At 57.5% G+C, this 23,429-nt stretch overlaps 1 protein-coding gene across 2 annotated transcripts in view; it reads left to right on the top strand.

The window, feature by feature from the left end:
• The window catches only part of Zmiz1 (zinc finger, MIZ-type containing 1), a gene marked incomplete in the record, with an annotated part of 196,207 nt that overhangs the window by 101,511 nt on the left and 71,267 nt on the right, over positions 1–23,429 (top strand). For both annotated transcript variants that reach the window (XM_005389890.2, XM_005389892.2), the window contains 3 exon segments: positions 2,381–2,489; positions 7,418–7,531; positions 13,189–13,294. In XM_005389890.2, the coding sequence (XP_005389947.1) occupies positions 2,430–2,489; positions 7,418–7,531; positions 13,189–13,294 (280 nt within the window).

Below are 23,429 nucleotides of genomic sequence, written 5' to 3'. Positions count from 1 at the left end.
ACCCCTCACAAGCTCCGTCTCTTCTATCTTCATGCTGGACACCCCATTTTTAAGGCCTTGTCCTGTGTAGCGTGGGGACCACGCCCCACCCCATTCCTGGTACTGATCACTCCATTTCCGGCTGCTCCTCTTGGTGGTTTTTCAAGGTCATCTCACCTGTGTGCTCTCCTTATTCAGCGACATGTGTTCTCGTGTACAGTAAGACCCACGGGCCATGTTGTTGTCTCTGTGACCTGTGCTGTCTCTCCAGCTGCCTTTCCCCTAGGCCCCTGATCTCAGATCTCCCAAGTCTGGCTGACCCTGCATGATTCCTGCAGGATGGAACCTGGCCTGGGATGAGACCCCCGGCGTCTAGAGCCATCTCAGACACACCGTGTGACCTCGGCCAAAACCTGTGTGGCCTCAGGTTTAGAGAGCAGGAGGGACACCTGGGTCGCCTTTGGCCAGTGGTATCCTGGGAATCCTGGAACCCAGAAGCCAGTTCAGTTCAGCCTTGGCCTCTAGACAGGATTGCCCAGGAGCAGACGTGGACAGGAACTCGGGCGGTTCTGTCCCTGCTTTTCTCTCTCTGTCTCTCTTGCTCGCTCTCTCTCTCTCTCTCTCTCTCTCTCTCTCTGTCTCTCTCTCTCTAAGACAAGGTCTCACCATGCATTCCAGGCTGGCCCTGAACTCTGTGTAGCCCATGCTGGCCTTGATCTTGGAACCCTCCTGCCTCAGTCTCCCCATTATAGGCATGCATCACCACACCCAGCTGTGCAGTTTGTCTCCTAAAGTGAGGCTGGGTCACCAGCCCAGGCAGAAACAATAGCCCTGAGCCTTCGCTGGCGAGGTAGGTCTGGGTACGTGGGGCCTCCACACTCCAAGAAACGCCTGGACTGTGCGCCGTGTCCATCCTGACAGATGTTCCTGCATGGAGGTAGAGCTTTTGGAGACACTCTAATCCTCCCCTCAGGCCATCCCGTCCTACAAAAGGGGAAACCTGGGAAAGCTCCCAAAACTGACGCACAGTGCAGATGTCTGGCCCTCTGGGCACTTAGATTTGTCAGCAGTGCCCCCTGCTGGCTGCCTGGGCCCACAGTCCCTTCTGACAGTGGCCTGGGGACCGGGCTGAAGCCTGCCCCACCTGGGGTTTTTCCTTCAGGCTCGCGGGCGGTCACTGAGGTCACCTGGCCTAGGGGGTCTTTTGTTTGTTTTGTAAATGACACGTGAGGAAGCCAGACATCAGGGAGCTAAATGTGTGATATGCGCATGCGCAGTGACCGCAGGGGTGGGGTACAAATATGTGGCACAACCTCTGCTTTCCCCTCTCGCCAGAAACCCCCCCGGAAAGCATTCTTAGAAGGAGAAATGTGCAAACAACCTGGCCTTTCCACTTCCGATGTGTTCTCTAGATGAAGGTGCTCGTGTATGATGTGTGAATATCAAAGGTCCTAGTGACATGAAAGCAACTTCCGGTTCTGTCGCATCAGGCTCATGGAGCCCCCGTGTGCGCAGGACCTGGCCCCAGGAGCGTGTGTCACCTGAGCGGGCCTCAGGCCAGGGGACAGCCCTCTGCAGGGGGCCGGCATTGGACCTTAGTAGGATAAATGATTTCTTGGCCTGCGCTCCTCCGGGACACAGGGACCGGCCTCAGTGCCCTCCTCTCTACTGTGGAGGTACTGCCAGCCTCCCACAGTGGGGGCAGAGAGCGAAGGAGAGAATGTATTGCCTCATACTCAGAAGTGTCCCCTAAAGGGGACGTCTGGTGACGCGCTGGAGTTGAGGGTAGGAGAGAGCCCGGGGGCCGCTGTGCAGCCGCACATATGACTCATGAGTCTGCAGCAGGAACCGAGCCCCTGAGCAGTGGTGGGTGGGGATGTGCCACCTGTCGCTGCTGTTGTGGCCTCCCTTGGGTGGCCTGGGGGTGCATGGGGCTTTCTGAAACTGGGGGCGCCCTCCTCCCTATCTGCCTTCCTTCTTGGCCAATGGAAGAAAACAGAACCACTCACCTGTCAGTGGCTGCAAAGCCAATGGGGCTTGACAGCATACACGAGCACCTTCAGCTGTGACAGGGACACACGGCGGTGCCCGTGCAGCAAAGGCTGACACATAGGAAGGTCCCCGGCGCTGTGTACACACATGCACACTCAGTGTCTGCAGGAGTCCGGGCGTGGGGTGCCCCCCACGGAGTCACAAGCCGTGTGCATGTGCAGTACAGCCCCTTCTCCTGCCTTCAGCCTAGTGAGGTGCCCCAGCTGTGCCCCCCAGGGGAGGGTGACCAGGGGCAGGAGGCCTTGGGGTGTAAAGAGGGCCCTGGCCCTTCCAGTGTGCGAGCCGGGGGGCTCAGGGAGACTGGATGGGGTAACAGGCCCAGCCAGTGACGTCTCCTCTCTCCACACAGGCTGGACGACGTTCATGGCTCTCGGGTAGAGCCCAGCGACACGGCCAGGATGAATTCCATGGACAGGCACATCCAGCAGACCAACGACCGACTGCAGTGTATCAAGCAGGTGGGCGCACACTTGCACAGGCAGGAGGGGCCGGGCGGGCCTTGGTGTGGACGGTGGGCTTGAGCCAGCGCCCAGGCTCCTTGAGCACCCACCTGGTGAGAGGGTCTCCCTGGCAGGGACCAGCCCAATGCTGGAATTATACACGTCTGTCTTTAGAATCCAGCAGTGCCTTGTCCCTTCCCTGCTATGTGACTGTGGGTCAGTGTGGTGCCCTCTCTGGGCTCTGCTGATATGCTCTCGGCTGGGATAGGAAGGCAGCAAAGTCCTAATGTTTCCACCTCCCTGCCCAGACCTCAGCACCCTGCCTCCACCCCAGCTGTTGGTCAATAAACATTACAAGAAGGACCTGGGGATTTAGCTCAGCGGCAAAGTGCCTGCCTAGCAAGCACAAGGTCGTGAGTTCGGTTCCCGGTACCGGAGAAAAAACCAAAAAATAAAAATAAACATTACTAGAGAAGAAAAAGTCCTGGAGAGTTAATTTTTTAAAACATTTTATCATCATTATTACTGTTATTATTGGTTTTTGGGTACAAGCTCTGGCTACATATTTTAGGCTATCCTTGAACTCATTATGTAGCCCACAGTGGTCTTGAATTCACAGTGATCCTCCTGCCTCAGCCTCCCGAGTGCTGGGATTATAGGTGTGCACCATTACACCTGGCAAATTAATCACTTTATAGGAAAGGAAAATGACAGAGAGGGAAGGAAGTAGCCTGAAGTCACACAACCCCACACTGGGCCGCTGGTGTTGTTGGGAGGACTTTCTGCTTCACAGCAAGCCTACATGCAATTCACCTGAGTTGCCTACTCTGGATTGGTGGGAGGTGGGCCCTTCGCAGGGCGCCCCCAGTGGTGGCCGTGAGCAGCGCACACAGACAGAAGAGGCGGGAAGGTGCAGAGTCGGGGCTGAGTTCTCATGCCCTAGTGTCCCCATAGAGAGATCCCAGGCTGGACGCTTTGTTTCTCTGAGCCTCAGTTCCCCTATGTGTTAAATGGGGCCTCGCTGATAGGTCACTGGGAGGTATTGTGGGTGCCACATGCCGTCCAGCCCTGGCCCGTGGCAGTGTGATGGCAGTAGTGGCTTGTCCTCAGCATTTCACTGTGGGGTGGCCGTACAGCTCAGGGACCCTGCCTTCTGCTGAGGGCTGGCACAGCAGAGCCCGCGGACATGCCCTGTGGTGCAGAGCCACCTCGGACACCTGCACGGCTCTGAGCAGGGGAGATTGAGGAAGACTTGTTACAGATTGAACCAAGCCCAGCAGCTCCACGCATCCGTTCTGTGCCCCTGTGCACGGTCACGGGATACAAACCCGACCCGCACCTGCCTCCTGCTCCCCAGAGCGGCTGCCCGTGACCCCAGCCCCAACAGCAGTCCTGCACCAGACACATGGCTCCTCCTGAGGCCTCCTCTCAGCCTGGCTTCCCCCTGCCTGGCTCTGACGGCTGGAGACAGGGGCCCTCCTTGCCCGGGCCTCGCCCTGCTGCAGCCCCTCGAAGCCAGGAACACAGCTCGGATTTCCAGGTCCGCAGGCCTGAGTCCCCCTCCCCACACTGAGGAGCCACTCATCCTTGATGGAATCGGCACATCCCAACTCACACCTGTAATCCCAGCCCTCTGGGAGGCGGAGGCAGGAAAATTGCATGTTTGAGCAACTTGAAGACTTAGGGAGACCTTGTCTCAAAATAAAACACAAAACCGGCTGGGCGGTGTAGCTCAGTACAAAGGCCCAGGATCAAAAAACAAAAACAAAAGCTGTCACATCCCCTTGCATGAACTGTACGAGGGGCATAGAAATGGCTGGGTGCTGGGCAGTCGTATTGGAGCCCCAGTTTTCCGCTTTGCACCCACACGGAGCCCTGTGTTCATGGGTGAACACAAGCAGGTTATCGGGTGGCCGCTGAGCCCCCTAGGGCTCCCTGCATCTCCTCCAGCTCCTCCCTCCGGTTGTACACGTACACGCTGAGGGTGCAGAGTCTGGCCTGGCGCCCAGTGCAGGGAGAGGCTGAAGTATTTGAAGTAGGGTGGCCCCACAAATGGAGATATAAAATGGATGGGTGAGTGGATGGATGGACATCTGGATGGCAGGTAGATGGGTGGCTGGATAGAAATGATGGATGGATGAACGGGTGGATGAGTGGAAGGGTGGGTGGCTAGATGACTTCTGGATGAATGGGTAGACAGGTAGGTGAATGAATGGGTGGATGAGAGATAGATAAAGTAGCAAATGGACGAATGATTGGGTGGACGAGTAGGTAGATGGACAAATGGATTGATCTGTTTTTGATGGGTGGACGGATGGATGGACATGGATAGATGCATGGATGGACAGACCATTTAATTCACAGATGGACTTGTGGGCATCTGTGTGATGAATCCATTGCTTCTAGGGTAGCCATCTCTGCCCAGGGCAGTGTGTGCCCTGCTCCCACTCGCCAGAAGGATCAGCAGCTCTGGGATGTAGCCGCATCCTCTGAGGAGTCACGGACATGGGCAGGCTTTCTGGTCAGGCAGGGCTTCAGCCACTTCCAGTCCCAGCCGGGGCCTCTAGCTCCAGTCCAGCACAGGCTGGGCCCTCCCTGTGTCCCCGGGTTCCCTTGTGCAGTAGCCAGATTGCTGACCTGCTTGGCAGAGAGGCATCCCTGAGACGGGCAGCTGCCACCTACCATTCCTGCAGGGCCACCTCGTACCAGCCTGCGGGGCTCCAGAGGAGGCTGTTTCTACCCTCCAAGTGCTCCAGAGAAACCAGGATCAGAGCGCAGCCTCACACACAGAAGGCACAGGCTGTCCCCAGGCACCACTCCGTCAGGGCTCCTCACACACCGCTTCTAACCTTGGCCCCAGCCCCACAAGCTGTCACCACCCCAGCTTGCAGACAAGGACTCCAAAGCTCATGATATTCCCAGGGCTGCTCGCCACAGAGGCTGGGTGGGTTTGGCCCAAGTGTGTCCTGCACGTATCGCGGAATCACTTGGTCTCTCTGTGCGCCTCGGCCACCTCGTGGTTCAAATGAGTGATGAGGGCACAGAGAGAGCAGGGGGCTCAGCCAAGGCCACAGAGCTGCTGCTGTCCCGCAGCCTGCTCGGGGCGTGCCAGATGTTTGCTCCATCTGTGGGATGCACCCCCTGAGCAAGCTGGCAGGTCAGGGACAAGGATCTCAGCCTAGCAAGACATGGAGGCCAGGCATGGTTGTGCTCACCTAGAATCTCAGCACTGGGAAGGCTGAGGCAGGAGGATCACCATGAGTTCAAAGCCAGCCAGGGCTGCATAGTGAGTTCAAGGCCAGCCTGGACTACAGAACGACGCTGTCTCAAAAAAAAATCAATCAGTCAATCAAACAATCAGAAGGCTGGCCAAAACAGGAGTAGTTTTGATACTGGCTGCGAAGCAGGTGCTGTGGCTTCCAGGGAGCCAATAGCTCTGGGAGAGAGCCGCATGCGGTGGCTGCTGACCCTGCTAATTGGCTGTGACATCACGTAAATAAACGGAACAACTCGGTTAGCGGGAGAGCTGGTGGGCAGCAGCAAGCCAGGTGCCGGCCCAGGGGCGCATTCTAGCAGGGGACACGGGCGGCAGAGGCCGGAAGCCCTCTGTCTTGCTGGAGCTGAGGGCAGGGAGCGAGCGCCACCTCTGCAGACAGCAGCACTACAGGTGCCGAGCAGCTGTGCTCCAGGGGAGAGCAGACGGAGCCACCACCTATGTGGGAGACCTCATGCCGCCAGCCTTGGGAAGGGGGCGCTGCTGCTGCCTGCCCACCCTCCTCTGGCCTTCTTTTCTCTTCTTTCCCCCCTTGAGGGCAGAGACTCCCACGTGACACTTTCTTCTCTCTGGTTTGAAACTTCGCCTTGGGCAGGCCACACTATAGCAGTGGTCATGGACCCTAAGTGCAGAAAACAAAAATTCCCACTGCTACGCTGTGGTCTATTGTCCTCATTTAACAGAGGGGGCACCAGAGCTGGCAGGGGTGAGGGCACTGTCCTAGGTCAGCAGTAGTGAGAGGGAGTGACAGGCGTGACCCCGGCCCTGCCCCTCCACAGCTCCTACAGCACCTGAGCCCTCCTCTGCCTTGGGGCCCTGCCTTAGTTCCAGGTTCATGCTGCAGGGTGGGTCACAGGGACCCAGGACCTGCTACCTTCCTGCAGCTGGGCCACTGTCTCACATGCTATTCTTGTGGATACCCTGCAAGGCCCCAGGGGACACAGCCAGCCACATGCATCCTGGGCTAAAGTCCCACCCTAGAATACCAGGGGTAGCTGTAGCATGCCCTATGACCCTGGGCAGGCCTTGTACCTGCTGGTCTCACTATCCAACTTAGAGGGCCCAGGAAGACAGGGCTAAGTGTCACCCAAGAAAAGGGTACGCAGAGCCACCTCCCTTCCCTGGGCCTCAAATAAAACTGGAAGACCCGTGCATTAGAATTCAGACTCCTCGACTAGGGACTCCACACTGCCATGCCAGCAGCCCGCAAACTGAGACAGACAGGGCCTGAGAGATCTGGGCCCAGGAACCTGCGGGCACAAAGCCACATACCAAGCACAGTGTGACGGGAACCCCAGAGCTCCAAGTGCCTCTTCCCAGCAAAGCACGGCCTCCTCCACCGTCCACCCTGAGCTTGTGCTGAAGCCAGAACCATGGGGACCAGGCCCTGGGCTGGGAGGTAAATGGGACATGGTGGTGCCTGTCTTGGGCCAGGGAGCACCAGCCCTCACCTATCGAAGCAGATGCCCCTCCCTGCCAGAAGCCTGCACAGCCCTCCTGTCCTCCAGAACACTGGGCTGGCTTCTACCAGTGGCCTTTGCGGTAGGGCTGCTGACTTCCGCTGCTGGGGGAAGGGAGAATCTGTGAAGCTGCCGGATCTCGGAAGCCCCTCCATGAGTCTTCCGCCCCAGGCCCCGCTCAGAGCCTCATGCTGCCTCTTCTTTCTCCTCAGCACTTACAGAACCCCGCCAACTTCCACAATGCCGCCACGGAGCTGCTGGACTGGTGTGGGGACCCGCGCGCGTTCCAGCGGCCCTTCGAGCAGAGCCTGATGGGCTGCCTCACGGTGAGTGAGAATCCCCCGTGAGTGACGAGGGTTCCCTGCACTGCGTTGGGGACCAGGCTTCCATCCTAAGCAAAGCAGCAAGCCCCGTGAAGGGTTTTCGGCCATCCTTTATCGAGTCATTTGTTCATCCACTTACTAAACATTTATGGAGCCCTCTTTATTGTCATCCATCCAACTGGTGGAAGCATTTATTGAGCCCCTGTTACATCCACCCATCTAGCCGAATAAACATTGACCAATCCACGTTTATCATGTGTGATCCCCTCTGCCAAATGAGTCCTAGGAAGCCAAAGATGAGGAAGACTTGTCCAGGCCTGATGTCCTCATAGCCAGGGCGGCTGATGTGTAAAGAGATGACTGAGAAATTCACATAGGAAATAAAGGGGGCGGGGGGAGAGGCATCCCACAGCTGCCTGGGGCTGGGCCGGGCTGGGCACGGGAGCGGCTTATATGCATGGAGATTTTGCCAAGCCGCTTTGCACAGGGTGTACGGCGCCTGATGTCCAAGAGCACAGAGCAGCGGCCAGGCTCTCGGACGCACCCCGGGTGAAGGCCAGAGCCAGTGGCACGATTTCCAGGCTTAAGAGAACCACATGGACGTTGCTCGTAGCTTGAGTGCGTCCGTATGGACTGCACTCCTGAGCGAGAGGGCACCGTGGTGGCCAGGGAGGACAGCCTGCCGGGAGCCTCTTGCCGGGAGCCTGCCCACCCTGGGGCTCAGAGAAGAGTGGCTCTGAGGGAGGCCTGGGTGGGCAGGAACCGTGCCCAAGGGCACTGTGTTTCCTGAAAATCTCCCAACAGGAGGCAGTGGTAGCAATACCTCGGGCCATTGTCACAAAGCACCAGTCCCAGGTGAGGCTAAGCTGGCCCCGGGTAAGCATCTCGCTGAGCCCAGTGTAAGGTCGGCCTGCGCCTTTCCCCACTTTATAGAGGACGCTGAGGCTCTACCGACCCCCAGGCCCACAGCCTTGGAAGCGCTGCCTCCGGGGCACAGTGCTCTTGGTCACTGGGATGCTGCAGCCCGGACCCTGCCAGGGCTTCCCTGTGTATGGAAGCCAACACCATCTGGCGCCCTCCGGGTCACCAGGCCACATCAGGTGGCCACTTGCACTGCCCAGTCTTCCCCCATCCCCCAGCCCTCGGGAGCCCCTCCCCTCCCCCAGCCACCCTAATCCTCTTTGTGGGATCTGGGTTCAGCCTAAGCCCTGTGGACAGGGACAGATGTTACCCAAGGCTCCTTGCTCCCACCCCAGCTGCCAGCAGCTGCAGGGGAAGGAGGAGGTGGGGACCGTGCACATGTGGCCAGGCAGGCCACCGCTGTCCCCCAGCACGCCACCCCAAGCCTGGCGCTGCTCCGAACATGGGACTCAAGGCTGAATGGGACAGGCGCTCAGGCCAGCCTGGAAATAGTAACAGGCCCTGCCTCACCCTGTGGGCGGGGTGACTAATCCATTCATTCAAGAAATGTTCCTGGGCCTGCTCTGCATCCTCTGAGAGAGCTTCACTTCCAGGGGCGCGAAGTAAATAGGCCACACCAGGTCGGGAAAGTTGTCCCAAGCTGACCTTCTTAGGAGGAATAGAGGAGGTGCTCCAGGCAGAAGGAACTGCATGTGCAAAGGCCCTGAGGCCAGGGCTGGAATGGGGAGGGGCCAACCGGAAGGGGAAGAAGGAAGCAGAAAGAAGTCACTTGCTTGTGGGTCCTTCCGTGAGAGCCTGGGTGTGAGCTGCGGGAGGTAAGCAGCGGGTCGGGGGACAGGATTTGTGTGGGGCCAGAGCTGTGAGGGGCTCATCCTTAGATGGGGGTGATGGAGGCTCCCTAGAGGGTGCTGTGGACAGAGACATAGGGTGCGCTGTCCCCTGCCTCCCTTCACCGACCCATACATGTGGCTGTCGCACGAGCTCAGGGGTGGCAGAGTGGTGGGTGTCATGGAGGTCGCCCTCAGCACCCAAGGTCAGTGGCAGACGGGGAATGCATCCCCACCCCACTTCCTAGTGAGGCAGCCGGGACAGGGAGCAGTGAGCCCAGTCTGGGCTGGTACCATGGAGCCCCAGGGATCCCTGGTCGCTGCTGTGCACCAGCCCCATTCTCCCCAGCGGCCCTGCTGTGCACCACAGGAGTCCCAGGGTCCCAGGTGGACCCCTCCCCTCCCTGGCCAGGCAGCAGCTGGGCCCCAGGTGGCCATAGTCCCCTGGGTGACCTCGAGGAGCACACTCCAGATTCCGCTGGATCTGCCTGACTTGGAGGATAGAGATTAAAGAGCACTTAGTCATGGGCAGCAAATGGACACTTTTTTGCCATGAGCTCCTAAGCAGCTCAGACATGATTCAAGTGAGAGGCTCTGGGGTCCAGGCCCTGTGGCCCCCAACCAGCCACCCTCCCTCAGGCCCTGGGATGACACTGGGAGCCCTGGTCACGGTGGCAGTCTAGACCTCCTCCTGGCCCCCCCTAGGGAGGACGTCCTCCGCAACATGTGCAGACAGCAGAAAGGAGGCCCAGAGCCCGGCCAATGTGCTGGATCCTGGCCAGTCATCCCGGCAAGGAGGTATTTTGTACCCATTTCACAGATGAGGCCCAGAAAGGTGAAGTGAGGTGGAATAACCAGCAAGTGGCAGCAATAGACTCCAGCCTCATGCCTGACTTTGAAGCAGTCACAAGGACCTGTCCCCACATCCACCCTCACTGCACGCGCATGCTGAGAGAGGTAGCAATGTGGAAAATAAGGGCTCCTCCCCGAGGGGCCTGAGTGTAACTGTGCAACAGAACTGGGGCCCAAGAACAGTCAGCCTACTATGACATCTCGATCCCTTTATAGAAGAGAAATCTGAGGCTCAGAGAGGTTAAACAGCTTCCCATGGGTTGCACAGCATGGGGTAGAGCAAGATGGGAGCACAAATGTGCCTTGGTTTCCCTCATGGCCCCTGCTGGGAGCAGAAGCCTTTTCTGCAGCTCCCTGCCCCAGCCAGCTCAGTGGCCAGAGGCTCACCACTTTTCAGGGTGATACCCCTCCAGGGGATGAATGTGACTTGCCTGCCACAGGACCCCAAGCAAGTGTCCTCTCTTGTCCCTGAATGGCACGATTTCCCCTGGGACATGAGGGCTGCACTTGTCAGTGCCCAGGGCCTAGGTGCTGAGGGAGTGGTCCTCACTTCCCCAGAGCCCCCTTCTGCCACCGTCATGGGAATACCCTCTCTGACCCCAGCTGCTGGCCGTAGCCCGCCTCTCAGGGCTTTCCTGGGGTCCTCGGCCTGGGGGACAGGAGCGGCAGCACATAAACACTCCAGGGTCGCCCCGGTGCTGTGTGACTTTGAGGGCCGCCTGCCTCCTCTGAACGCCAGGGCCCAGGGGGCTTGGCCACGAGCAGAGGTGCACGCTGTCGCGCGTTCCCCCTGCAGCCTTCACACAGCACCGTCCCCTCTTGCTCAACGCAGCCAGTATTGTTCTTAAAACCAGAGCAACTGGATGAGCCAGAATTGGCCAAGCCAGGACCTTCGCCTTCCTGCCCTGACCCAGGCCCCCAGGGTCCTCCCTGGAGGTTGAGTGCTATGGCCTTCACCCTTTGTGGGCCAGTCAAGAGGTCCTGCCTGTTCCAGAGAGGGCCGAGGCTTTGCAGCCAGACTGCCCGGGACACCTCTGACTGTGCTGCTGACAAGCTGTGGGCGGAACTCATCCTCGTTGCTCTTGTCTAGAAGGTAACAAGCCCACCTGTGGGGACCTGGCAGCCAGTAGCGTGACAGAAGCTCACTGAGCCCTCCTGCCCAGCAGCCGGCATTCTCCACATTCTACCACAGGCGCAGACAGTGGCCTCCGTGCTGCACCAGTGCTAACGCAGCTGTACCGCTCTGTCCCCGGCGTCTGCCCCAAGGCCGCCCTGCAGGCTCCAGAGGCAGTGTCTGCACTACAGTGGCCTCATGACCCCATCTTCCTTGGCCCTGCAGGCGGTAGCTGGCTGCAGACTTGAAATCCTGTACAGGCCAGCAAGTTAGGAACCTTGGCCTTTCTGCTTTAACACCTCTGCTTGGGGTGGCCCAGGGACTCCGGGGCACACAGAGGGCCAGAGAGAGCCTGTGGGAAAGAGACAGGGATGTGTTCTAGGTCAGGGCTTCTGTTTGCAGCAGGGAAGCTGAGCAGACATCCTACTGTGACAGCGGCCCTCTCCACCCAGCCTGGCTCAGAAGTCACCCTGCACAGGGGGTCCCCAGGAGAGGGGGCCCCGGGCTCCCTCCAAGAAGCACTGCAGGCTGGGTCTTCCCAACCCTGTTCAGCCTTCATACCCCAATTGCAGACCCCTGAAGCCGGAAACAGAGTGGAGAGCCGTTCTGAAGGGCCCCGGGCCTAGGCCAGAGCTTCCGTGGCCTGAGCCCCTCAGAGGCCTCGGGCACCTCTGCAGCAGGTGGCCCCTTCTCTGACGGTGGCCTCCTTTTTTCAGAAGCATCAGCTGCCACATGTGGGAGGCCCCTTTCCCACTCAGCCATGGCCGGTCCAGCTGCTGTGCTGTGCACAGCTCCTCCATTTTCCAAGGTCCTTCGTAACAAGGAAACCTAATTTGGCTGATGTTAATGAGGAAGGCGGGCGGGAGGGAGCAGACCTGACAGTCACAGGACACCTGGGAATGGGCAGGGAGGGAGCGAAGCCAAATGTGCCGGAGCCTCCAGAGCCCGGTGGGCCGCCGGAGCACCCCGGTTCCACACTGCATCCTGCCTCGGGACCTCACAGCCCTCCCTCTGCAGATGCATGGAGCCTCTGGGGACAAGGACAGGGGAGTCCCACATATGCCACTCCCAGACTTGGGCTGGGGACAGATGCAGGCTGAGCACCAGAGTGCTGTACTTCTAAGGCAGAGAGCCATGCACGGAGCAGCATCGGGAGCCTCGCCCAGCCAGAGACCCTGGAGCAATCCTTGGGAGGCTCCATCCCATAGTTCCTGTGTGATTCAGAGGCTACAAATGACAGGGACAGTGGGTAGGGGCCAGAGCCTGCTTTTTTTGGAGACAAGGTCTCACTGTGTAGTTCATTCTGGCCTTGAGCGTAACATGTAGCACAGGCTGGCCTCTGACTTATGGTCCTCCTGCCTCAGCCTCTTAAGCGCTAGGAATACAAGTACACCACCACGCCCCACCAGAGCCTGCATTTCTTTAATTTTTAAAAAAATTTTTTGTGGGTTTTTTTGAAACAGCATCTCACTATGTAGTTCAGGGTGGTTTTCAACTCACTGTGTAGCCCAGGCTGGCCTTGAACTTGTAGCAATCCTCCTGCCTTAGCCTCCCGAGAGCTGGGATTACAGGCTTGTACCATCACGTTTCCAAAAGTCCCCCACAAGATGCTGAGGAGTTAGAAGTAGCCAGGGTAGCCGGGGGTAGCAAGCCCCCCACAGTGGGAACTCAGGAGGGTGGAGGAGGGCAGGAAGAGTTCCTGGAGCCCAGGACTTGGGAGGTCCATGGCTCCCTGGATGGGTCTGCCCTAAAGATGGAGCCAGGGTGTACCTAGTGGACCACTAGCAGGGACTTGGGAGCTGGGAGACCAGGATACTAGTACTGCCTGGCCTCAGGGATCTGCCGTCACCTGTCCCGCTCACCCGCTTCACCTGTGACCCTGGCTTGCTGGCCCCAGGCGCCGAGGGCTTTGCACGCAGCAACTTACCTGCACTTCCCTGTGGCAGGTGGTCAGTCGGGTGGCAGCCCAGCAAGGCTTCGACCTGGACCTCGGCTACAGACTGTTGGCCGTGTGCGCTGCGAACCGAGACAAGTTCACTCCCAAGTCTGCTGGTAAGTGTCTGCTGGGGGCTCCACAGGCGCCATCGGGAGGTGGGGAATGGAATTCGATGTTACACTGGGGTGTCCACCACGCTCGTGCCTCCACTGGTCTGTGTGTGAGCCTCTCTGAAGGAGTCGCCCTGCCCCCAGGGCCACCTGGGGGCCCTATGCTGTGGCAGGGGGTGCGCCTCTGTTCTGTCACACAGTGACCCCTGGGCATTGCTCTGGGATTGACTCCCTTGGACAGATGAGAAAACTGAGGTTCAGAGAAGCAGAAGAGCTACCCTAGGGTCGTAAGGCTGGACTCCAGGGTCAGGATTCTTGACCCTCATACCCCACTGTGTTTGTTCACTCATTCATTCATTCATTTTAAAAATTTATTTAAAACAAAACACAAGAACAAGGCATGGTGGCACAGGCTTGTAATCCCAACACTCGGGAAGCTGAAGCAGGAGGATGGCTGCGAGTTTGAGGCCAACCGGGGCTACATAGCCCTGGGCTACATAATGAGTTCAAGGCCAGCCTGGACAACATAGCCAGACCCTGTCTCAAAGCAACAAAAACCACCATCACGCAAAATTAAAACAAAAATGCAACAGTACATTCAGGGTTCCAAATAATACAGCTTCTTTTCCACTGCAATTTTGTCATCACGTATCATGTAGGGGCCACCCACAGAGCCAGGCAGACTTCTGTCTCACAAGCTTTAAGCACATTAAAAAAGATACTGCCTGACACTGGCCACCAGCCCCACAAGCTTGAAACCAGACAGACCTGTAACCGTCTAGCCTGGCCCCTGCTCAGTGTGTGGCCTCTGTGCCTGAGTTTATCTCCTTAGGAAGGCAGGCAGGCCTTGTGACCTGCCTTGCAGTGGTCACTGTAACTTCGAGAAGTACATGAAATGCTTACACAATGTGTCTGAGTGCTGTTAACATTTTTTATTGTCTAAAAGCAAATAGTTGAAAACGAAAAAAAATGCAAAAGCAGCAATCCCCTGTATAACAATAAAGTAGACACTGTCACCGAGTTCGCCGGTTCTGTATAGCGTGTCTAGAATGGTATTCTGGAAATGGCTCATGGGACATCTCACAGCGCACGTCCATAAATCGATTCTAAATGAGGCCCCCTGCCATGCGGGCTTCCGGCCCACGCTCGTGCGTCGTGCTGTACTTAGAAAAAGGTGTGTGAGGGCCTCGTGAGCCAAAAGCTGAAATCCTCGCCGCTCTCGCCTGTGCTGGGACAGCGCTGTCGCAGGGGACTGCTTGTCAGAAACAGGCCTTGGAATCTCACAAGGGCCGTGTCCACTCCTGACGGGATCTGCTGTTGTAATAATGACCCAGGTCAGTAGGACTGAGACAGGGTACAATTCCCAACTTGTCAAAGGAACACATCTCTTGAGCGTGCCCATTGTGTGCAGAAGCCAGCCGGGGCTGCAGGCCGGGGAACCAGATAGGCAGGGTCCTGGCTCCAGAAACCGAGGGCTGGGGGAGGGCTCTGCACACTTTTCTTACAAAGTATCAGGTGGAGTCTCTCTACCAAAGCAACCACAGACCATGTGTAAAGAAATGAGCGTGGCTAGTCCCCATTTGGCTTTATTTATGAAAACAAATGGCCTATAAGAGTATGACCCCAGACTAGAAGAAGAGAAAACCATTAATCAAATGGTCGCAGGTGTATAGATGTGTGGGGGACATGTGTAAGCTGAGGCTGTGCTTAGCCTATGAGGGAACAGTCAGGGATGCCATCAGGGTTTTGGGGGGACACAGACCACCCTGGGGTAGGTATCCAAAGGTCAGGAAAGAGTTAAGTAGGTGAAGAGGAGGATGGGAGGATGAGCTTCCTTCTCAGGTAAAAGGAACAGCGTGTGCAAAGGTCCTAGGGTGGGAGAGGAGCGTTGCTTTATGTCAGAGCTAAGCCTTGGAGCCCAGAGGCGACATGTGGCAAAGGTGAGGCTGGCGAGGTCAGCAACTACTGAATGCACAGGGCCTGTCTTGAAGGTTGCACTGCAGTCTTTGTTCTGAGTATCATGGAAGCATGCTTAGCTTTTCAGTTTGCAGATCTCTCCTGCTACCAGAGAGAGGCCCGCATGGGGGCCTGGGTGGGTGGGGGGCAGCTGACAGATCCCTGGGAAGATCAGGGTGCACGACAGTGGGGCTGGGGGAAGCTCAGTGGTTGTGGGCTTCGTTAGCATGCGTGAACCCCTGGGCTCCATCCCTGCAAAGCTAAGGCAAGGAGTGCATAGCAGAGAGGCAGAAGGCAGAGGAAGTGCCACCTGCTCCCCTGCAGAGGAGGAAGGGCTCAGGGCCCTAAGCACCCCCTCCCACAGGGGCCCCTTACCCCCGCAGCACATCCTGGGTGTTCTGAATTTGCAGCAGTTCAGACCTTTGTGAGACACGGGATACTACTTACGTTCATATAGATGAAGACGCTAGAGCTCAGAGAGATCCTGGGACTTGGCCTGAGGTCACACAGTCATACACAGCAAGGCTGAACTTGAACTGCAGCCTCCTGAGCCAGGCAGAGAGAGGGCCGGCTGTCCCTGCTGTGTCACAGTTTCTCTAGGACTGGCTGGGTCCTAGATCTGGGGGCTTCTGTCCTGGCCCAGGGTCTGGGAGGACCTGGCTCTGTGAAGGTCTCTCCAGCAGGGCCTGTGCACCTCCATGGCCCTTCCAATGTCACTTCTCCCCGAATCCTGGATTTAGTGTGTCTTTCATCTGCACCCTCAGCTGCGCACACCTCTTTCCAGGTTCCACAGCCGCTTCCCACACACTGACCCTTACAGCTGTCTCACACTGCTCCCCAGGCCACCTCTAGAAAGTCTGGCTGCCTCCTGCTTAGAAGGCCAGGGGCAATCAGAGGACCTCGGCTGGGCTGCTGGCTTTACTCAAGGGACTAAGTACATCTGGGGACAGCGTAGGCTGTGAAGAGGTGGAGGCTATCAGGAACAGAACAAGGACCCCAAGTTCTAGAGGCTGCTCCAGGGCTGGCCCCTCATGGCTTTGAGGGTGGGTGAGACCCTCAGGAATCCTGCCCTGGGCACTGCAGAATGTCACTCCCAACCTCCCCAGAAACCCTTGCCCTCCTGAGCCTGGTCTCAGAGCCTGTGGCCCCGCCTCCCTGTCCTCCCTCCTGTCTTCCTGTCTGTCCCAGCACCTGCTCTGTCAGACTCATTTGTCCAGTCTTCCCTCTCCTTTGTCCCTGTGGGTCTCTGTATCTGTCTCTGTGTCCCTCTCTTATTGTCCCTGTCCATGTCCAGCTTCCTGTTCTTCCCTCTGTCTTTCTGGGTTTCTTCTGTGGGGTGCATGCAGTTGCGCACACATGCATAGCAGTGTGTGCATGGTGTATGCCTGCTGGTGAGTGGGGATGTGGCCATGGAGTGTGTGTGCATGTTTGGCCGTGGGGAGGTGGCACCACGTGTATCTGGCTGTGTGTGGTGTGTGTACGTGAGCATGTCTGTGTGTGTGTGTGGAGCTGGTATGCGTGGCTGTGGGGGGGCTGTTTTTATATATGTGCCTACATGTGTGCACCTGTCAGGCGCATGACTGGGGTACGTGGCTTGGATAAGTGTGACTGTGTGGCTGTGTGGCAGTGGCTTGTGGGTGAGTGTGTGCGTGACTATGTGGTGTGTGGTTGTGTGTGGTGTGGGCTTTGGGATATAAAGCTGTGGAGTGTGGCTTGGGGTGTGTGTGGCTGTTCCCGGGCCGTGTGGGCAGGCGTGTGCGTGGTTGTGTAGGTGTGTGCATGGTTTTGTGGGTGTGTGTATGCGTGGCCAGGCCGGTGTGATGCTGCGTGTGCTGCGCCTGTGTGCACGTGGGTGTCCCTCTCCTCTCCCTCCCTTCCTGCCTGCCCCCTCCTTGTCTGTTGCTGTGGCCTGGGGCCCGCAGCGCAGGATGAGATCACGGGGGCGGAGAGGCGCTTTGTCAGGCGAGCTGGCTGAGAGCCTTGGTGGCCATGCGCGAGCGGAGCTCTTCCGGGCAGCGCGGGGCGGCGCCGCGTGTGCCGCGTGTGTGCACACGAGACGGAGCTGGGCGGTGCGGAGCTGAGCCCAGCCAGACGCTGCACCGAGCCGCGCAAGCAGGCGGCTCCACGTGGGGCCCTTGGTGCCCAGCCCCCAGCTCTTTGTTCTGGTGCAGCCTTTAGCCTCTGCGCGCGCACGGGAGCACGAGCACGCGCCCGCATGCAGTCAGCAGCCTCTGTGGAGGCTTCTGGGGGCCGGCTGCTCACAGCTCCCGAAGGTCATCCGCCCAGCCCTTACCTTGATGCCTACCCGCTTCTGCATAGCATGCCCACCCCGCCACCCCATGCCAGCTCAGCGACTTGGCAGGCTGGGTGGAAACGTCAGCTCCTCAGCACCCAGCTGTCCATGCCTGCTGGCTAGGTGGGCACAGACCACCGGGCAGTGGCCATCTCTGAGGTCCCCAGGAGTTTCTTTGTGCCTCAGCCGTGTTCCACACTTCAAACAATCTGCACCCGCTCACCCAGCCCCCCGCAGCAGCCAGTGCATGCTGAAATAGAATAGGGGATGCCAGCACCCACAGATAGGGAGCTCAGGCGCCAGGCAGGGAACACCCACCCAGGTCAAGCAGGAGCTGGATGCCTGCCTGCTGTCTTTTTTAGTATCCTGCCTCTCTCCCTGAGGCAGTGACAGCTGCATGACATGTCCCAGTACTAATGGCAAGGTGGAAATGTGGACAGGGCTGTCCAGAGAGGAGGCAGCTAGATTTGGTCCCCGGGAAAGGACCATAGAGCTTGGGAGAGTGGTCCTGGCAGGAAGAGGCAACCCCTGAGGATCCCCCCAGAGTGGCTGCATCCTTAGGGACAGGCTGAGACGTGTGGCCGTCAGAGCTCACAGAGAGGCTGGCATGGGCTGAATGTGTCCTGCAGACAGCGCTGGTCAGACTGCAGGGTGGCTCGAAACAATGCCAGAGTCGCCCACCTTTGCTTTCTGGGAGACAGCACTCCTTTGGGTGGCAGCCTTGGGCTCCAGTTCCCCACCAATGACTCTGTCCAGTCAGCTCCCTCCTGAGACACGGACCGCGCCCAGCCCCCACCCTCCCTGTCGTCTTCTGCGCAGTGCCTTGGGAGCCAGCCGGGCCCTGAGGACATGCGCCGTCCCCTCCCTCTGTTCTATGCATACGGCCAGAGTGCAAGCCCAAGCAAAGTGGCTCTCCGGTTCTGTCCCAAATGTCTGCTCGGTCTGGGTTCCCTGATGTGCCTCGGGCAGTGTCAGCAGATCACAGGAGGGAACTGAAACATGCCCTGGGCCCAGGCAAACTGGGAGGTAAAGAGCCAAGAATGTGGGGGTCCCTTCCTCCCCATCTGTGGCCTGTGTTCCCCAGAGGAGGGGGCTTGGGAGAGGCAGTCCCTTTGGTCCCAGGGGGGCATCTACCGTAGCTTGTGCGGTAGCCCTGACTGATCCCAGGGGCCTTGTCAAAGCCTTAAGCAGGAACAAGGACAGTGGCCAGCCGGGTCATTTCTACCTTGCCTGCCCTCGACTCCTTAAGCCAGGGGAGAGCAGAACATCAACCCCTCTCTCCTGAGGCCTTTGAGAACAAATCTTGCCCCCAGCTGGCTGAATGGGGAGTTCCCAACCCCTGTGATGGCAGGGATGTCCTTGGTGTCTGTTAGTGGCCAGGCTTGAATTTCTACCTTCCTACTCTCCCACAGCCACTCTCCAGCCTTCTCTGCCTCTGCCTCAGAGCATGCAGCCGCCTTCCCGTCACCAGGGAGGACAAATGGCCTCATTCAGGGACGCCCTGCCAGAGCTGTCTCTCTAAGACAAAGCTGTGTGCAGCTCTGCAGGCTGGGACACCTTTTCAAGGCCGGAACAGACTTCCTTCAGGACACCGCCCCACCCCCACCTCTGAGCACAGCAGGGCTGGGATGTGGGGGAGGGACGGGGCTTCCTTCCTGCTGCGGGGGCCCCTGGAAAGGGCTCTGGATTTCATCCCTAGGCCCCTGGGAGCTGACTGGCAGCCAGCTCTGTGTGGTAGATGAAACCTGTTCGCGCTTGCGTCCTGCTGCTGGGAGCTCCTGTCTGCGAGCCCATTTACGGAGAAGGCAACTGAGGCTCAGAGAGGGAGACGGAAGTGGGTCACATGGCTCCTGGACCAGGACTTGCCTCTGGGAGGCTGGGTCTGAAGCTCTGAGAGCTGCCCTCTCTGCTGAGTGACCTTGGATGACTCAGCGGGGCAGGTTGTCCTGAGGCAGTGTCCCTGGCTTCCAGCTCCCTGAGGGATGGGGCCTGAGATCCGGTGGCCGGGCTCTGCTCTTGGAGAAGACGAACAGTGGGAGGGGCTTTGTGGACACGATGTTCCCAAGCCAAGGAACTGGGGAGAGGGCAGGTCATTCACATGGTCCCTGGGGGGAGGCACTATGGGAGGCAGTGGCACCGGAACGAGAGGGCAGCTGTGGAAACAGCCCGCAGGCCCAGGAAAAGGGGCCGAGCCTTTCCTGGCCGCTCAGTCTCTAAAAACAAGCCCTGCGGGGAAATGCTCAATTCCAGTAATGTTAACTTTTTCAAACAGTAACAAAATACTGTTATGGTTGTATGACCTCAGCCAGGCGCAAAAACAAACCAGGGATGTACCTAAGACAGTGGAGGGATGACCAGCTTATACATAGTGGATCTATCTTGCAGGTAGGAGGGGACACTTCCCTTTATCTCCACGCTTTCTGCAGGGAACACGACTTGTTGGTAAGCAGGACCCCGCAGTGCTCCTCCTGGGTTTCTTCCGAGTCCTGTTGGGGTTCGCAGGGTGAGTGTGAGGAGAGCCGTGTCTCCTGGCTGGCTCAGCAGTTTCTCTGGTTCCCCCAGAGCCCAGGTCAGGCCTCTGCTTGTCGGAGGCCACTCTTCCTGTCTCCCTCTCATCTGCTGGCTCAGCTCATCGCTGACACGGCCCCCCCTCTGCCCCCTGCTGCCGCCTCACTGTGTCCCACAGAGCCTGGTGTGCCGGACACAGGGCCATTGAGACCCAGCTGCAGGGAATCTGCTTTCCAGCCCCATCCAAAAGGAGAAGCGGTGGCGGGTGTGCAAGGCCACCAGTCGTGAGGGAGGAGTGGTCTGGGGCCCGGATGCTCACAGGCGGCTCAGAGTCCTCCTGAAATGGGCCTGCTCCTCTCCTCTGGACCCTCAGCACCCCCACTCCAGAGTCCGGCTGGGAGCCCACACCCCCACCTCCTGCCTGGTCCAGGGGGTCTGCAGAGTAGAGGGTGGGGGTTAATAAGGCAAATGGCGGAGAGGCCAAGCTTTGAGTCTAAAATGGTTCCCCAGATGGAGATCCTGCAAGGATTATTCCAGGCACCTCACTTCTCTAGGAGGGCCCGAGAAAACCCCACAGGCAGGAAGCAAGTCGCTGAAAAGCACAGTTGTTAAGCACATTCCCTGCTGTGGGCACCTGTGCTGTGTCTGCCAGAAACCACCTCTGCTCAGTACCGGGGAGGTAGAAGGAAGGAGGTGTTTATCCTCGTCCCCGCCACAGTGGTGGACAAACCTCCCAGCATCCAGCTAGCTCCATGTGAGGACAGAAAGCACCAGGAAGGGGTATAGCAGGCAGACGGAGTGTGCGCGGGGCAGCTACAGTGCCTGGGGTTCAGTCACCCGAACCCCACCCTCAGCATCTCAGCGGGATTGCAGTCTGCTCGGGTTGTAATTGCCTTACTAAGAGTTTCACTCACTCACTTGGACGTGGGGATTGTAAAAGAAGATTGTACATCACTACCATAACTGGTGGGCCAGTCTCCCTTGCCTCGTTCAGAAACGGTCACAATAGAGACTGGCACAGGCATGCCCAGGCCTGAGTGGAGCAATAGGCACCCGACCTAGGTCGGAAGCCAGCTGATGAGGTAGTGGTCTAACTGGGACTCTGGACCCCCTAAGCCGTCCTGTAGGCCACATTGCCTGGTCCACACACCAGAATGCTCCAGGCAAAGGGGACAGTCCCAAAGGGCAGTACAGGAGGAGTATGTACCCTACCCAGCACGACTTTCTCCCTCCTTCTATGGCATCTGGACCGTTTCAAGGCTATGGGAAAATGCCGAAGTCATGGGTGTCAAAAAGCTTCTCAAAGTGAAAAACAGGTTTGGCTTTTTGAGATAGAGTCTCACTCTATAGTACAGGCTGGCCTTGAATTCACAGCAGCCCTCCTGCCTCAGCCTCCTATGTGCTGAGATTTCAGGTATGTGTGCAACCATGCCTGGCTGAGGACCAGGAGTTTTAAGGGCAAGGATGATTTGCTTCTGGTGCCAGAACTCTGAACACAGGGCCCACAAACACATATGTAAACACAGTATGCATGGTCCTTATTCTAGCAGTTTGAAATAAATGAATGTTTCCATTCTGCCGGGGGAGGGGTAGCACACAGAATTCCTCCTACAACACGACTCAGCGTCCCCACTCTGTGAATGACCTAGGCAGGCTCCTTCTCACTCCATAAGAGAGTAGGCAAGTGGCCTCAGTAGGATCACAAGTAGGACTAGATAGCTAGCCAGACCATCCCTGCTTCCCTGCGGGTGACCAGAAATCCAGGTGTGCCCAGGCAGCTGGAGCAGCCTCTCTGGAGAGGCAGGGCCACAGTATTGCCACCCTACAGGCACAGTGCCGCCTTCCTGAAATTTTCTAGATCTGCTCCCAGCTGCCCAACCCAAAGGAACATTTGGGACAGAGGTCCTGCCGGAACAGTACCCCTTCCAACGCCCCAGGGCGCCCCGGGGACGCCCGAGTGTTAATAAAGCCATCAGCAGCAATTAATTCTGCAGAGGAAAGAGCCAGGTAAGAGGATTAAGGAAGCCAGAGCTTTGGTTTTAAGATGCAGCTTAGCATTCTCGCCCCAGAGCAGGGATTTCAGGGGATTGGAGGGTGCGAGAGTGAAACGGAGCACAGGCTTGACAGGAAGTGGGCGAGTTGGTTATGGAACTTTCTTAGCAAGCGTTGCAAACCACAACCTTGTGATATCTTCTGGGTTAGGCAGACAGGCGTTAACGATGGTGCAGTTATGATCATTCTTGCCTGTTTAGACTTTCAGGGCCCAGGCAGGTCAAGGAAGAGCGGTGTCAGGATTAGGGAAAGATCTGATTTCTATCCCTTTCAGCCCCAGTACAGCACACATTGGACAGCAAGTATACAACCCCACTTCCTACATCACGATCCCAGGTACTTGTGTGCACCCCATTTTACAGGTGAGGAAACTGAGGTTTAGATAGACGAAGTGATCTGAACAAGACAACCTGTCTAAAAAAAGCTGGGACTGTGATTGAAGCAAAAATATGCAACCACCAAAGCTGTTCTGTGACCCCTGTGGTCTAGGGATGGGTTAACATGAAGTCCTGGGAAAGACATGGCAAAGACCGAACTATTCGCAAGTGGCGATATTTAGTGTGTGACAGTGACTTGTGCCAGTTGGTTCGGTGACACACCTTCCCATCTCTGAACTCATTTGACCCTCAAGGGCCAATGGACAGTGAGGAGCAGAGAGGGCAGGCTGCCCTGATTTCAAGAGCTCTTTGCAGAAGCCATGCAGCTATTTCATAGAGAAAAACAGTAGCTAAACCTGTGCGCTCCAGAGCAGGCTGCCTGACTCCAAATCCCACCCAGCCCCCAGCTCACCAGCTGCATGACCCTAGAAAAGTCTCCTACTCTCTGTGTGTCATAGGGCCCTCATTTGATAAAAGGAGATCTGTTTGTTCATTTGTTTTGAGATAGGGTCTTGCTATGTAGTTCAGGCTGGCCTTGAATTTGTGGTGATCCTTCTGCCTCAGCCTCCAAAATCCTGGGATCACAGACGTGCACCACGACACTAGGCTGATGAGAGGGGATCTGAATGTCTATATCATAAGCATTAAGTGAGCTAACGTGTATATATAGTGCTTAGAACAGGGCCTAGTGTTGACCAATAGCCTTATGTGTGTTAGCAGTTTTATCCCGAACGTGCTCGTGTTCATACTTGGGCTGCCACTCACACGTGGAGGTGAGATAAATCCTTGGGTCTGGAGAAAGTGGACCCTGTTTGGAAGTAGGGTCAAGGTGAATGCCAGCTGTACCCACCTTCAACAGGGCAGGAGGTAAGGAAAACCCCATTCCAGTCAAGGAAACAGCCCTTCCTGGAGTTCCAGGACCAGCAGCCCTCAGCTGTATCTGCAGCAACAGAGT

This window comes from Chinchilla lanigera, unplaced genomic scaffold (assembly GCF_000276665.1).
Source record: "Chinchilla lanigera isolate Chin_1 unplaced genomic scaffold, ChiLan1.0 scaffold00036, whole genome shotgun sequence".
Lineage (NCBI taxonomy): Eukaryota > Metazoa > Chordata > Mammalia > Rodentia > Chinchillidae > Chinchilla > Chinchilla lanigera.
Note: the sequence above shows the minus strand (reverse complement) of the source record. Positions and strands in the feature narration are given on the sequence as shown.